The 16,808-nt window shown below is 36.4% G+C and overlaps 2 protein-coding genes and 1 long non-coding RNA gene across 3 annotated transcripts in view; all 3 read left to right on the forward strand.

Moving 5' to 3' along the window:
- LOC107747685 (coiled-coil-helix-coiled-coil-helix domain-containing protein 2-like) overlaps positions 1-921 on the forward strand; it is a gene marked incomplete at its 3' end in the record, with an annotated part of 3,745 nt that extends 2,824 nt beyond the window's left edge. The window contains exons 2-3 of the mRNA XM_016562280.1: positions 408-669; positions 889-921. Coding sequence (XP_016417766.1) covers positions 408-669; positions 889-921 — 295 coding nt within the window. The remainder of the gene's footprint in view (positions 1-407; positions 670-888) is intronic.
- Positions 922-2,190: 1,269 nt separating this feature from the next.
- LOC107747679 (uncharacterized) lies at positions 2,191-3,411 on the forward strand. The gene is made up of 2 exons (XR_001640829.1): positions 2,191-2,247; positions 3,080-3,411. It is a non-coding gene; the product is annotated as an uncharacterized LOC107747679 (long non-coding RNA).
- A 297-nt stretch (positions 3,412-3,708) lies between these two features.
- Positions 3,709-11,814, forward strand: LOC107747678 (phosphorylase b kinase gamma catalytic chain, skeletal muscle/heart isoform-like). Its single transcript, XM_016562274.1, has 10 exons — positions 3,709-3,872; positions 4,601-4,697; positions 6,447-6,625; positions 6,724-6,778; positions 7,370-7,435; positions 7,617-7,780; positions 9,463-9,553; positions 9,705-9,858; positions 9,996-10,121; positions 11,164-11,814. The coding sequence occupies exons 2-10, from the start codon at positions 4,615-4,617 to the stop codon at positions 11,428-11,430; spliced, it is 1,185 nt and encodes a 394-aa protein (XP_016417760.1). The 5' UTR covers positions 3,709-3,872; positions 4,601-4,614; the 3' UTR covers positions 11,431-11,814.
- The last annotated feature ends 4,994 nt before the right edge of the window (positions 11,815-16,808 follow it).

Consider the following 16,808-nt stretch of genomic DNA (forward strand, 5'->3'; position numbering starts at 1 on the left):
AATAGATTTTGGTTTGACTGTATCTATTTGATAAATGAAGTTAACCAACTAACATTATACATACTCTTTTGGTTTCTGTACCCAATATTTAAAACATTTACAAATGCAATAAAAATATTGGTATCGGTACTCGGTATCGGCAAGTACCAAAAATAAAAGTATCGGTATCGGGCGAGTACTGGAAAAAGTGGTATCGGTGCATCCCTAACTGAAAACCCATATAGTACCAATATGTATTGTGTATCAGTCACTATTTGGTCTTGCATAGCAACCATATAGGAACCAACAGCCATAAAAATATCAAATATTGATGAAAACCCAAATCTGTCATGGAAATTCATTAGTGCGTGAACCTTGTATTAAGAGATCTTACTGTACAGGTCAATGATTGTGTGGTTTCACTCTAGTTACTCCTCACCATCACCTCCACCAATGGCCAGAGCAGCTCCTCGACAATCATACGCTCCAGCGCCCGCTCCTCCTCCACCATCAGCGGTGGCGGCTCCTGCTGCTGCTCCCCGTCAGCCGGGAATGTTCGCCCAGATGGCGTCCACTGCGGCGGGCGTTGCTGTCGGCTCTGCTGTCGGACACACAATAGGTCACGCCATGACTGGCGGCTTCAGTGGAGGTGGAAACTCAGAAGCTGCCAGGCCTGATGTTACCTATCAGGTGAGCACAAATCCAAACTACTTGTTTGAATAGATGCACTCAGCTCTCCCTTGTGAAAAAGTAGTACACTTTTGCATACTTTTAAAAAGAGTACTTGTTACAGAAATAATGTACTTTAGAATTGCAAACTGAATATGTTTTTTGGACACTTAATTACATGTTAATTGCAATTAAATTAAAATGTATTTTATTTCGTGTTTTTAATATCCACTTTCGTAGGATTTTGGTACATCTTCATATGTGACCCTGGAGCACAAAAGCAGTCTTAAGTCGCTGGGGTATATTTGTAGCAATAGCCAAAAATACATTGTATGGGTCAAAATTATTGATTTTTCTTTTATGCCAAAAATCATTAGGATACTAAGTAAAGATCATGTTCCATGAAGACATTTTGTAAATTTCCTACTGTAAATAGATTAAATCTTAATTTTTGATTAGTAATATGCATTGCTAAGGACTTCATTTGGACAACTTTAAAGGCGATTTTCTCAATATTTAGATTTTTTTGCTCCCTCAGATTCCAGATTTTCAAATAGTTGTATCTCGGCCAAATATTGTCCTATCCTAACAAACCATACATCAATGGAAAGCTTATTTATTCAGCTTTCAGATGGTGTATAAATCTCAATTTCGAAAAATTGACACTTAAGACTAGTTTTGTGGTCCTGGGTCACATATGTCATTATTACACAATTCATTCTGTTGTCTTCTATTGAGATATGGTACTGACATCAATTTATGGTAAACTAAAGTATGCTTTATGTAATTTCTATTGAAACCTGTATGTCATGTATATAAATATATTTGTAGTTGCACATTTGTAATGTTGGAGTAGCAATTTAGTACATTTTAAATATACTAACTGTAAAAACTGTAATAAAATATACAGTTACAATTATAATGAAGTACTTTAGTATGTTAGTCAAGACATCAAAATAGGTGTACAACAAAAGATTATTAAAACACAATGACATTAAAACGTAATTTTATATTTACAAAGTTTTTTTAAGTGTGTTTTTAAAACGTTTTAAAGCTGTGTCATGAAAGTTGTTCTCTTATTAAGCACACTTAAGTGCTGTTTATTTCATTAATATTATTTCATTGATATTATCTGCAGTACAGTTTAAAAAATATATATTTATACACTTTTTATGGTGTCCTTGTTACATTTTATTGTTATTATTATACTAAGTACATGTAATGTGTAACAAGGACACCATAAAATACTATATATTTTTAAGATGTTAAGTTCACTACAGGTGCACATTCAGTACATTTAAGCACTTCTTTTTCACAAGGGCTAATATATTGTATAAGCTATGAAACTGCTGTTTGTGAGTACAGTCTCTAAAAAAATATTTTTAAAGGGGTCATCGGATGCTACATGCACTTTTACAAGTTGTTTGAACTGAAATGTGTGTTGGCAGTGTGTGTACACAACCACCTTAAAATGATAAAAATCCACCGTGTTTTTTTTTTTTTTAATCTATTAAAATCTTTACCCCTTTCTCAAATCGAGCTGATCTCAGATGCCCGAGGGCTTCAGCGAAGTGCTTAAACAATGCAAATTCTCCAGTGGTATGTACACAGAAGTTGTTAGTGGCACCAGTTTGCAAATTTGTAGAATTAAATGCTTTTAAAGGTTTATTTAAAGCTTTGAGTGAAATGCAGTAAAGCATACGTTTTAAAATGTGGTGAAAGGAGTGAAATCTGCACCTATATGTCTAATGTAAACGAGTTTTTTAGTCAATTATATTTGGATAATTGAATGTTAATTATTTGATTTATTTGCTGCCAGACTGATGGGATAGTAAGGCACTTATTGTTAGAAAACAACTGAACGTTTATTATTACCGAATGTATTGAACAATGCTTGCGTGTTTCTAGCTTGATCGGAGTAAAGCATTAAATGGCGTCGTCTGGTGGGTCATTAAAGAATAGCAGCCAAATACAGAATTACTTTGCTGTGCACTCAACCGGAATCAGCCGTTTTCAGAATGACCTTTTCATAAAGGATGCATCATTCACGTTAATAACATATTAGTTGTTCTGATCACATGCATTGGCATCTTGATGATTACAGCAATTTATTTACAGTTTTTATTTACAAAAATTGACAGTTTTTGACTCGTGTTAACTGCTGATCAATAGCTGAACAAATGGTTAATACCAGTAGTTTAACATGAACCATTATATTTATGCAAAGTTGTTCCCTTGTTGCAATATATGGTGTATGCAACATACAGTTTTATAGATTATGTAATGCCTACATCAGTTTGCTCCGGCAACATTCTTTTGCTGTTTTTTTCCCCCCTTATGGTTTTTCATTGTAGTATATTGGTTGTATTGTTCTAAAGTTATTTATTTATTTATCTATTTATTAATTAATTTATTGATTTTCCTCCCACAGGACTGTCATGAGGTTTGGATTGGAAACACGACTATTCCATAGCCATTCACTGTCTGCTTGCTTCTGGATAAAAAAGTTTCCTCTTAAAATGCATCTCAATCAGATATTGGGGCCTATGTGAAAAATAAAATCAGTGACTTGGACGAAATGCTGTGTAACATATGTGATGCATAGTATTTCTATATTTGGTGTAGATAACTGCAGCTTTCTGATTTGGTGTTTTTTTTTGTTTAGTTTTTTTTTTTTGCTTGAGTTACTGTAGAAGAGATCACAATGTGTATTTCTCTGCAGGATAATTTAAATGTTTTACTCAAATTATGTGATCTTGAATTGCAAATAAAAGAATCGGAAACATTCAAATGCTCCTTGCTGTCGTTTTCCCCCAAATTGTCCATTCAAATATATAGCAGGACCAGATATCAAATCCCCCATATATGATCTTACATTTAAATAAAAGAATAAATTGTAAATGTGTGTTTTTTATTTATTTATTTTACATTATAATTAACTGATACAGAAATGTCGGTGTGAACCGGTTTTCTTCTTATTAGCGTGCATAACCGTCAGTGATAATACGATATGGGACTGTCCTGTCTTTAATAAGGCTTTTTTATTTTTGGATCTTGACATTCACATTTGCCCTTTCGGCGCTGTGTTGTTGACGGCAGCAGACCCGTCGTATCTCTCCCGGTATATTAACGAGGGGAAGTCTGGAACATGGACTGACCGCCGACTGCACGAGCCGAAGGACCGCAGCACTGTTGAACCGCGGGATTAATACCGATTCTAGAAGGTATGCCGAATTTAGACGCCGTGAATTGCTGCTTGTAATCCGCTTGTGTGGAAACAGATTCCCGTCACGCAGGTCGCCGCCGCCGCCGTCCATGATGCTGCGCCTCCGGTTGATGCGGAGCTGCTGCCGCTGCCGTATAGAAGCATCGCGAGTAACGTTACATGACCGAATACGACCAGCACAGCTCGTTATAAATCTAGTTTTAATGTCAGAACGCTACAAATAATAACAGTAACAGAAATAAAGCAGCAGACACATAAAACACGCTCATGTTTCTGACCCATATTAATTGAAGCCGGATAATAAGATCACTCTGCTATTTACATAGTACTCTAAAGAACAGCAAGGCATATGTCAGAAATGGTATTGCATGGTATTACTACGGCAAACGAATCACTCAATTACATACATGTGCATGGTAGTACCATGTAAATTCCATGGTATTTGAATGTGGTGATTATTTAGTAGCCTTGTATATTTCAATGTACCCTGTTATTACCATAATTTACATACTTCTTATGTAAAGGTTTTGTGGTGTGTATATATATATATATATATATATATTATGAGTGTGTTATTTTATTAGTTTATAACTTATACTATTATTAAATGTTTTGATTATTTTGGTTACTTTATAATAAACTTATAAAGATTTATCCTAAGCATAACAAATGTAAACATGTATGTCTGATGTCCAGTAGGTTTGCAATAACCCAGTTTTCTTACAGGTGAGTTTATAATAATGACCAAAGAAGATGAAATTCCTGACTGGGCTGGATCACAGGACTTCTATGAGAAGTATGATCCAAAGGAGATCCTTGGAAGGTATTGTCATATTGTACAGATATATTAGTGAAGACCAAAAAATTTCAGGCCAATTTAAGAAACACATTTTTTTTTCTTCACATGATAGTAATGACTTTTTTTTGTTGCTTATATTCATTTCCAAATTTTTCGTTTTATTTTGGCCAAGATGGATATTTGAACGCTTTTGTTGGATTATTAATAATCAATAGTAATAATCTCAGTAATTGTCAGTAATTTAATGAACACCAAATACAACTAGAGGAGAATGAAATTCACAGTGCACCATAATGAACACCATATTGGTTCGAAGTTTTGTCTTAGTGTCTAAGTTTCGAAACTAAATCCGGTTTGGTTGCCAAGTGACCAAACTATGTGGACTGGTTTTGGTTTACTTCAGTTGAGTTTAACCAAACTGTGTAGCCTGTACCTTTTTTAATGCATATTTATAATGTTTATGATTTATTAAATAAATAGCCTTTATAGTTATCAAATATTTCATTTTAACATCACTTATTATGATATGTGTCTGTGTCTGTAGTCACAAACTCCTAATTCAGCAACCCTGACACTATTTCATTGCCTACTTGTCTTTTATTCATGTAAAAAGCACTGTTAAGATGATGAAGTAGCAGTATAATATCATAGCCTCATGTAGTTACCTTGATAACATTTTGTCCTGAGGGTCTTAAAGGTGCAATAGGTGATTGTCTTCAGAAAAATTTTTTGTTATGCTGGTTGAAAGTCTCTTCACATCCCGATAGCAATCATTAAGTTAAGTGGTCTAAATGTATTTATCTGTATTTATATATTCTGTGGAAGGCGTAGGACCAAGAAATGTTCGTCCAATCAAAACGTTCGGTCCGAGCGTTTTAATTGGCTTTCCTACCTGCCTGTCAACTTATGTATTAGCATACCTCTGCGCACCGGGTTCTCCCGATCTTCCTTCCTGGTATTGAAGTACTTTTAAAGTTTTCTCACCGGTGAATGACACATGATGTAGCCCAGCGGTTCCCAATTCCTGTCCTCGCGCCCCCCTGTTCATTGCTCCCTCCTCCCTGAGCAGGGGAAATCCGTTTAAGTTTAGTTCACTTCTGAACATGGGCTGGAATTGGGAACCGCTGATGTAGCCTATTGTAGTAATGTTGTCTCTGGTATTCTGGTCTGTGAGCGTATATGCGTTCAGGGGGCGTGGCTTTGGACGGCGATTGCAGGGAGGGTGGGTCGTTCGCTTTCAGTGCTATCAGGCTAAAGTTAGCATTTTCCAAGATCTTCTTCTGCACCTTTAAGATGATGCATGCCGAGTTTTATGCAAATCAAACCAATGACCCAGGAAGAGTTCGCAAAACGGAATATAGAATGGTGTATTAAACATATGGATTATTTTAGGAATTCCGAGAGAAATATAATTTTTGTTTTAGCGTTTATGGCTCCAGAGTTATGAACTAAAATGAAAATGCACTTATAACCGCAAAAGTTGAATAATAGTAATTTCATGAAAGTTACTTGACAGCAAGGTGTTGGTGCGTTTGTACTGGTTTAGGGATTTTAGTTTCCCTACATTATTCATTTAACATTCATAACTGATTCCCTGTGCATTATAAGCTGCAAAATGAGTTCACTATACAATGCAATCGGTGTTATATACTACACAACCCATTATTTTCTTCAGAAGACAAATGATTTGATCATGAAGTGATTTTGTTTGATTTCAAGTGTTTTGTATATTGAGAATAGTAGTTCTCCTCATTGATGGTGATTGTGTTGCAGAGGGGTGAGCAGTGTGGTTCGACGCTGCATCCATAAGCGCGTCGCTCAGGAATATGCAGTCAAGATCATAGACATCACGCCGTCAGATAAGATGAGCCCTGAGGAGATCGAGGAGATCAGAAATGCCACAATAAAGGAGATAGACATCCTCAAGAAAGTGTGTGGCCAAGAAAATATCAGTAAGTATCCACAAAGTAGCAGCTTTAAATCGTGAAATGTAACCGTATCTTGTTGAGAAAGTCTATGGTTTGAACACATTGTTTCTTTGCTTCTCCAGTTCAACTGAAGGATTCCTTTGAAACTAAAGCTTTCTTCTTCTTAGTGTTTGACTTGTAAGTAGAGTTCATGGTGTGTGATTTCATACTATAAACTCAGCAAAAATGAGAAACGTCCTCTCACATTCAACTGCTTTTATTTCCAGCAAGTAGATATTTGTATTAAAGGGGTCATATGATGCTATTTAAATTTTTCCTTCCTCTTTGGAGTGTTACAAGCTCTTGGTGCATAAAGAAGATCTGTAAAGTTGCAAAGACTAAAGTCTCAAATCCAAAGAGATATTCTTTATAAAAGTTAAGAGTCAGCCACACCTACCTAAAACGGCTCGTTCTAACACGCCCCCACATGTCTACGTCACGATGTGGGAAGATTTGCATAACACCACCCAAATGTTCACGCAAAGAAAGAAAGCATAACTTTTATTCTCGCTGTAGTACACAAAATAATGTTCTTTTTAGCAACATCATATAACCCCTTTAACATAAAAAGTTCAACAACTGAGACATAAACTGAACAAGTTTCACAGGCATTTTTAATGAACAGAAATGGAATTATGAGTCTCAAACACATCTGGAGGTACATGTGGTCTGGCATTTAATTAAACCTTTTTGAAAAATAGTTAAATGCAGTAAATATTGTTCTCACAGAATGAAGAAAGGAGAGCTTTTTGATTACCTAACCGAGAAGGTTACACTCAGTGAAAAAGAGACAAGGTTAGTATCATTTATAACGGATCTCATGAAACCCATGCAGGTCATATTTCACCACAAAATCAACAGTATCAAATAATAAATGCATAAAAATTACGATCATTATTTTCATGACAATTAAGCACATTCCCCCTTTACTTCTCATTATTGTAATGTAAAAATATTCTCTGTTTTCATTTTGCAGGAAGATTATGCGGTCCCTGTTGGAGGTGGTTCAGTTCCTTCACTCTCAGAACATTGTGCACAGAGATCTAAAGCCAGAAAACATCCTTCTGGATGACAACATGAACATCAAACTCACTGATTTTGGCTTTGCTGTGCAGATTGCACCAGGACAAAAACTTAATGGTATGCGACTTGATGTTTTTTTTTACTAACTTAACGCGTGTATGTAACTGGAAAATAGGCACATGATATCATCATACTATTGATATATCGATCGCAGGCCCCTGAATCTAATCAAATCTTAATCATATTGTGGCATATTTAGCAAATGTCGTATCACTGGCTAAGAGAATCAATGTCAGATTGTATCATGATGAAATATTAAAGGGGTCATATGATGCTGCTAAAAAGAACATTATTTTGTGTATTTGGTGTAATGAAATGTGTTTATGCGGTTTAAAGTAAAAAAAACACATTATTTTCCACATACTGTACATTATTGTTTCTCCTCTATGCCCCGCCTTTTTGAAACGCGTCGATTTTTACAAAACACTTTAGTCTTTGCAAATTTACAGATCTTCTTTATGCACCAAGAGCTTGTAACACTCCAAAGAGAAAGGAAAAAATGAAATCGCATCATATGACCCCTTTAAATTTACACCCCTACTAGCTACATGCCCTGCATTTTCTGACCAGTAGCTGTCAGGTTTGTGCAACCCTTGGATTCGGGTTTCATGCTGTCCGTATATGAGATGTTACTGGAACTGGAGGAGCTAATTGCTATTTGGTGTGCCCTCTGACCTTTAACCAGGAACAGAGTAGCCGTCACTGTTCCAAGAATGACCAGTCAATTACATAAATGTATGTTTCACGCATGGCTAACTAATGAGGGAGATTTTAATACACTTTATTATAAGACTGTAAAAGGGTGAATTTCATCCAAATTACTGTAATGCAAAAAAAACTTATTAAAAATCATTACGTATCTTTTAAAATATAATATGTAAAGATATTCTAACATATATAATATTCTAATATAATCTTATAATTTATTGTATGATTTTATATGGATAATAAATCATTATGCAAAACATAATATTTTAATGTAACCAATGTTTTAATATAATATAATCTTATAAAGTGTCTAAAAAACTATACTATAACCTTATTGTATTAAATTATAAGATGTAACAATATAAGATTTATTATTTAAATATTTTTTTCTTTTTTTACATCATCATATATACCTCTATTTTTACTATCTACTGTACATTTATGCTGATTTAATCTACATTTTTGCTGACAATTTAGTCTGGGCAAAATGTGATTGGACGGAATGTTTTTCACTAATATACTACATTAATACAACACAATAAAAATATTTGACTTACTTTACATGAGATTCAACCAAAAAAATTGTCATTTATACTGTAACATGCTGATATAAATAGTACATATGTGACCCTGGACCACAAAACCAGTCATAAGTAGCACGAGTATATTTGTAGCAATAGCCAAAAATACATTGTATGGGTCAAAATTATCGATTTTTCTTTTATGCCAACAATCATAGGAAAGATCATGCTCCATGAAGATATTTTGTAAATTTCCTACCGTAAATATATCATAAATGTATTATCATTAGTAATATGCATAAAATAGTTGTATCTCGGCCAAATATTGTCCTAACCATACATCAATGGAAAGTTTATTTATTCAGCTTTCAGATGATGTATAAATCTCAATTTAAAAAAATGTACCCTTATGACTGGTTTTGTGGTCCAGGGTCACATATTTGGATCCCAAATACATAACAAATATGTGTTTCATTAGAGCTTCCTTTGATCTTGTGTTGTCACACATAGAGGTTTGTGGAACGCCAGGCTATCTAGCCCCGGAGATCATCGAATGCTCTATGGATCCTCACCACCAGGGTTACGGGACCGCCGTCGATCTGTGAGACCCTCATATATTGGGGAAAGACTTTTCATAACATTCATATAAGAGCTTGGTCTTGATGGCCAAAGGCAAGCTTATGAAACCAGTTTACATTCTACTTCTAAGTAGGGCTGAATTGAGAAATCGCACCGTTTCTTGTGTTTTTCAGCTGGAGTGCAGGGGTGATCATGTACACCCTTCTTGCAGGTTCTCCTCCTTTCTGGCACAGGAAGCAGATGCTAATGCTGCGCATGATCCTGGCGGGAAGCTACCAGTTCACCTCTCCGGAGTGGGACGACCGTTCAGACACTGTCAAAGACCTGGTGCGTCTGAAGCAGATCTGGGAATACCAAAATAGTGGAATACACTTGTTTAGCTTTACCAGCCAATGAATACAAGCCTACAGTGGATCCACTAACCTGAACTTTGTGGTGTGTGTGGGGTGTGTAAACTTTTTCAGATCTCCAGGTTGTTGGTGGTGAATCCTGAGGCACGTTACACTGCCATAGATGCCTTAAACCACCCTTTCTTCCAGCAGTATGTGGTCGCAGAGGTGCGACATTTCAGCCCATACAGGAAGTTCAAGGTGGGGTCTATATATAATTAAGAATAATGTTGAATTATGTAATAAATAAACCAGAGGAAAACCATTGTGTGTGTCTGAGCAACACACAGTGGTGTTTCGTTAATGAATAAATCTGCATTTTTGAATGAATGATTCAGTGTCCCATTGAGAAAGACAGTTACTTGGATTGTTCCTGAATGAATTAGCCATTTTGAACGAACTGGTTGAAAGAATGATTCAATGACTCACCTAATTGTGGTTGTAGTTTTTAAAAGGTGGCTGTCATTTATTTTTTACCTCATCATTTGATGTTTCTGTTTTCATAATTGTATATGTAAAACATTCTCATAACATTAACATTAATTTGTACTTGTAGTATTTATGCCACCACTGAGTTGCATTAAACAGGTGGTGTAAATACACAAAGGTGGGGTAAGCGATTTTTCAAAAACACTTTAGAAAACTGATTCGGGCCGAATAGCAAAACAAACTTGTAGCCAATCAGCAGTAAGGGGCGTGTCTACTCATGATGTGGAGGAGAGAGCGTTCAGTGCACAGCACAGGACTGGACGGACATTAGCCGAGCCGAGCGACAGAAAGATAGAGATGGCAGATAAAAAACAAAAGCACTGATTATAATGAGTTCTATAGTATTTTGTTGCGCCGCTCCACTCGCGTCCGGTGTAGACACGGTGTAACATTGGTTTTGCTTTGTTTCACAGAACTAATCGTTGCCTGGGTTGCGTACGTATGTGTGGGGCGGAGCTATCAAAATAGGGTCGATAACCTTTTGGGATAGGGGCGTGTTTGTTTTGGTGAATGTCAACATTGGCTACCAGAAATCACTTAACCCACCTTTAAATGCCACTTCTGTGCCATCTGTGCAAAGATGGATTTTGTTGATGCTGATTTCATTTGATTAGTAACAATGTCTATTCAAATTGAATTGAATGACTACATTTAAGAATTTGACATAAAAGAGGATGAATACAGAAAAGGTTTGCCCTTATAACGGTAAAAATTGCCCCAATGTAGGTTTATTGCAAACACTTGTGTTTTTCAGGTAATCTGCATGACAGTTCTGGCAACAATGCGCATTTACTGCAATTATCGACGTGCCAAGCCAGTTACCAAAGAAGTGATCAAGAGTGACCCCTATGCAGTAAAGCCTATTCGCAAACTCATCGATGCCTGCGCATTCAAGATTTATGGACACTGGGTAAAGAAGGGCCAGACACAGAACAGAGCTGCCCTGTTTGAGAATAGTCCAAAAGCTATTTTGCTTTCTCTAGCAGCGGAAACAGATGATTCATCTCTCAGAATGATGTAATATACACACTACTGAAAACTACACAGGATAACATGTTCAAGAAATGAGTATGACATCGAAACCTCATAATGCACGATTCCAATATTTCTCATATGAGAGTAAATATGCCCTTTCATTTTATTAATTTTGCCCTGATGAGTTGCATAATTTGCTGCCAACTTTTAAATGCTGTTACTGAAAGCCTGGATACCTGAAGTTCTCATGCTAATTCAGGTCATGTTTATTTATTCTTATATATGATAAATGCTTTGAAATATTAAAAGAAAACAAATTAGCCATTATGAAACAAAATGTGTAAACTGATTTTATGGTGTTGTATAATGTGGGGTGCTATAGTACATCCAGATCTTTCCAATACAAATGTTGGTAAAAAAGCCTGTTTCTCCATTGAGAAAATCTCCTTTTTAGTTTTTGATTTTATTTTATTTATTTAGTCATTTATCAGACGCTTTTATCCAAAGCGACTTACAAATGAGGACAACAGAAGCAATCAATTGTAGTATTAAAACAACTAAAAACAGATCCAAAACTAAAAGCTATGAAATATAAGCTAAATATTATACACATTTTAAAATAAAGAGATTAAATAAAAACGACAAATGCATACAACAAAATTTCAAAACCTAACATTTAAATGAAAAACAAACGATAAAGCTAAAAACAATTAAAAATATTAAAGAACAAAAGGTATAAGAGTATAATAATGATACACATTTATAAATTCAATATATATATATTATTTCATTTCCAATTTGTTTAAGTATTAAAATAACTCAAATAAATTAAATAAAACTAAAAACTTAATAAAAGACCTATACAGACATAATAAATTCAGACATAATTTAACTAAAATTTAAATAAATAACAAATACAAATAATACAAATCAAATGACAGTAGTTTATCAGTAATCCTAAAAAAGAACACTGCCAAACACACATGCTAAAAAACAACTTACTTACACATAGTAAGAAACGGTTATAAAAACTATAACAGAAGCGAAACAAGTAATAGGATGTTATGATGTAATAGTTAAATGATTCATTTAAAAGAACAAATCAAAAAGAATGATTCAAAAGAACAATTGGGCCCTACTAATTCAGTACAAGTCATCAGATCAAAAGATGACTCGATAGTTGGATTTTCAATTCAACTGATTTCTTAAAAATAAACTATTTAAAATAAGGTGACCAGATTTCTTAAATGGGAACCAGAGACATGTCCTAGTTCAGTGGTCAAAATATCATTGAAATCTCAATTGCAACTATGAAAAAAAAAAAAAAAAAAAGATGTTTCCAGGTCAAACTGGTTTTAATACATTTTAAAAATCACACAAAAGTAAATAGTAACCATTACAAAAAGCAAACAGCAAACAGATCAAAACAGTAGTATTTTGTAACAAAATTATAACTTAAAAAACAAAATAACTATGAGAACATATGATGAATAAAGCATGTATTTAGCATTGCAATGTAATCTTAATGATGGATGTGTACTAATAAACTTGTATGCATTATCGCACATAGCTCTGCTATCAACATGCAGAAATTCACTCTGATACGTGCTCTTCAAATGAATCGCAGTTGTGTGGAGAGTGCTTATAAAGTCGCTGTCTGGATTTAAACAAGCAAATACCTAAGAGTTTAAGACTGAATTATTATTGCAGTGATTAATATGTTTCTGGCATGTTGTATGTTTGGAAGCGATTCTTTTAACCCTAACTGATGCAGTGCGTAGCTTTTTATTTCTTAAACAACCATGTTGGAAGACATACCCATGTCCATATTCCAGGATGGCAATGCCAAGGTTCATCAGGCTCAAACTGTGAAAGATTGGCCACCACATAGTCCTGACCTTAACCCAACTGAAAGTCTTTGGAATGTGCTAAAGTCGACTTTACACTTCCTGTCCAGAAAAAAAGATGCACACACTATTATTTCATTTCAATATTTCATTGGAGTGCTTTTAGCTAACATTGTGATACACATATGGTGCTTTCGTTGTGGGATTGTTGTGGCAAACTTATGCAACATTTTGGCCGAGATCTTGGTTGACAATGGGAGAGTCAAACCACTCTGTAAAGTCGTGACTCCAGCACATCCTAAAGACTTTCAATAGGGTTAAGCTCAGGAAACTGTGGTTCATGCTCACTGAACCACTATTTCACAATTTGGGTCCAATGAATCTCGACAATATCATCCTGGAATATGTAGGTAATACATGGGTATATCTTCCAACATGGTTGTTTAAGAAATGAAAGCTACACACACACTAATTAAAAGAATTATTGGAAAACATAACATGCCAGACACATATTAATCACTGCAATAATGATCGAATCCTAGACTTTTCAATATTTGCTTATTTAAATCCTTATTTTAATCCTTATATCATTGTTATAGTTTTATATTTAAATTAACCAGGCTTGTTGAACAGTTTTGTAGCCCTGTAGTTTGATGTTTATTGTAACTAGGGTTGCCAACCGTCCCGTATTAGCCGGTGTCGTGCCGAAAATTGATCGTCTGCCGAAAACTGATTGCCGTCCGCGTCCGTCCATTTTACACTTGCCAAAAAGTGATTACAGACTCTACTTAGTGAGTGAGCTGTTCTTTCTGCCTCAAAATGACTTGATTTCATTCATGGTTGTTGTCAAAAATATTTCAACAGGTAAAAAGGACTGAATGAGCTATAATCTGTCAAATATAACAACCATGAATGAAATCAAGTCATTTTGAGGCAGAAAGAACAGAGAGACCAAGATACAGGGCAGCGGGAAGTTCGGGGAGGAGTTATAGACCAGAATATCAGTATTTTAATAGATATATGAACAATTATATCATACAGAAACAAGCGCCTACATTTGCTTGACCAGCCACAACATCAGCATAATAGTTACTGCAAAATTATTTACCTCCAACTCTCTTTGCAGAACACCCAATCCCTGTTCCTTGCGTCTCCCTCCTGCATAATCTGTTTTTCTTTTTCTCCTTGAAGCTGGAAATCAGTTCACAGACAATTTGCATGCTATATATATAAGAGAACCAAGTGAATACTCTCATTTATACAATGGGTGATGAGACAGAGGACATCCTCACATCATTACGTCTCACATAAGCTCAGTGAGTATAATACTGTCATAGAGAGACTGAATGAGCACTTTGTTGTACGAAGAAATGTAATATTTGAACGTGCAAAGTTTAACATGAGACAGCAAGAAGCAGGAGAGTCTGCAGATAATTTCATCACAGCATATTTAATGCCTGGCAGAGCATTGTGGATATGGACACTTATACAGTGAAATGATTCGGGACAGATTAGTGGTTGGACTCAGAGATAAAAGACTGTCAGAACAACTTCAGATGGATCCCGAACTCACTTTAGAGAAGGCTGTCATACGCATACGCCAAAGTGAGCTGGTAAAAAAACAGCAAGAGGAGCTGAAAGCCAATTTCAAAAGTGACACTGCAACAAATATTGACATTGTACATGCACAGCAAAGACCTTATAATAAAGGACGAGGCATGATGCAGAGTAGGAGGCCTGCTAGAATGACAGAAAAACAGACAGCATCCGATAAGACCATTCCATGCAAGAGGTGTGGAAAAACTCCATCTCACAGTAAATTTCACTGCCCGGCAAAACAGGCATACTGCAACCTTTGTAGGAAAAAAGGGCATTATGCTAAAGTTTGCAGGTCCAGAGGCATAAGTGAAGTGAATATGAGCCACGAGGAACATGAGAGTGACATAGCATTCTTAGGCACTGTCAATACAGAGCAGAGTGATGCCCCCTGGCTGATAAAACTTAAAGTGAATGATTCAGATGTGCTGTTCAAAGTGGACACGGAAGGAAGAGATCACTCACGGCACCGGAGCACCCACCTGGACCTTTCTCTTTTTCACACCCTCCTGTAAATAAATCCACCCTCCGGGGCATTTATTGAGCCATCCTTGTCGTGTGATTCTTCACCCCGTGACAATACATTCTTCCTTCGATGGAACACAAAGGAGCCAAATTCTTTTCGAAATTGGACGCCAATTCAGGGTTTTGGCAGATCCCTCTGTCACAGAATTCAGCCCTTCTCACAACCTTTATTACCCCCTTTGGAAGGTTCTGCTTCAACCGACTTTGTTTTGGGATATCTTCAGCCCCGGAACATTTCCAAAAGAGAATGTCACAGATGCTGGAGGGTCTAGAGGGTGTTCTGTGCCACATGGACGACATATTAGTGTTTGGAGCGTCCCAGACAGAACATGACCAACGTCTCTTTGCGGTACTGCAAAAGGGCGGAGTGACTCTCAATCAGAAATGCGAATACTCCAAAGAGGAGTGTGAAGTTTCTTGGACAGATACTTGATGAGTCAGGAGTTCATGCAGATCCTGAGAAGGTTCGGGCGATCACACATATGACTGAGCCAACAAACACGAGTGAAATGCGGAGATTCTTGGGTATGATAAATCCCCTAAGGAAATTTTTACCTAACCTAGCGGAGAAAACCTTTGAGAGATCTCCTGCAGAAAAAGAATATGTGGGCATGGGGAGAGCCACAACAGAAGGCTTTTGAGAACATTGAACAAGACTTGAGTACACCACCTGGGCTTGCTCTGTACAACCTGAAAGCGCCCACAGTTGTTTCAGCAGATGCATCATCATATGGGCTGGGAGCTGTGTTGCTACAAATTCAAGGTGACAAACAGCTTAAACCCATAGCCTATGCATCAAGAGCACTGACAAACACAGAACGGAAATATGCGCAAATCGAAAAGGAGGCTATAGCTGTCACCTGGGCACTCTAGAAGTTCTCAGACTTTCTGGTGGGTCTTTCTTTTCACATAGAAACAGACCACAAACCCTTGGTACCTCTCCTTGGTTCTAAAAACCTAGACGAATTACCACCACGTATTCAAAGACTGCATATGAGACTCATGAAATTCACTTACACTATTTCACACGTTACAGGGAAGAACATTGCGACTGCTGATGTCCTCTCCAGAGCACCTGGAGAAGGAGGAGACAAACGGCAAAATGAAGAAGAGTTGAACCTGTATGTGAATTCAGTTGTCACAAGCTTGCCTGCTACTGAAAAGAGACTTCACGAAATTCAGCAACATCAGGAAGCTGATCCAGTTTTACAGCTGGTGAAGAAATACTCTCTTGAGGGCTGGCCAACCAAAAGAAGAGTTGAAGCCATGGTGCAGCCATACTTCCAATTTGCTGGGGAGTTAACGGTAGAAAACGGACTGCTGTTAAAAGGCTGTCGACTGGTAATTCCGAAATCTTTACAGAGTGATATCTTGGAAAAATTGCCCACCGCACACCAAGGTATAGCTAAGTGTCGAGAACGTGCTAAGCAATCAGTATGGTGGCCAGGTCTCAGTG

Source organism: Sinocyclocheilus rhinocerous, unplaced genomic scaffold (assembly GCF_001515625.1).
Source record: "Sinocyclocheilus rhinocerous isolate Xijiao unplaced genomic scaffold, SAMN03320098_v1.1 scaffold2274, whole genome shotgun sequence".
Taxonomy (NCBI): domain Eukaryota; kingdom Metazoa; phylum Chordata; class Actinopteri; order Cypriniformes; family Cyprinidae; genus Sinocyclocheilus; species Sinocyclocheilus rhinocerous.

What these genes read in the sequence shown, in the direction of transcription:
- LOC107747678 (XM_016562274.1), top strand. Translation starts at nt 4,615, where the DNA reads ATGACCAAAGAAGATGAAATTCCTGACTGGGCTGGATCACAGGACTTC. An exon ending in CCAAAGGAGATCCTTGGAAG is followed by an intron (nt 4,698 to 6,446) that starts GTATTGTCATAT and finishes ATTGTGTTGCAG; the next exon opens with AGGGGTGAGCAGTGTGGTTC. An exon ending in CTCAGTGAAAAAGAGACAAG is followed by an intron (nt 7,436 to 7,616) that starts GTTAGTATCATT and finishes TTCATTTTGCAG; the next exon opens with GAAGATTATGCGGTCCCTGT.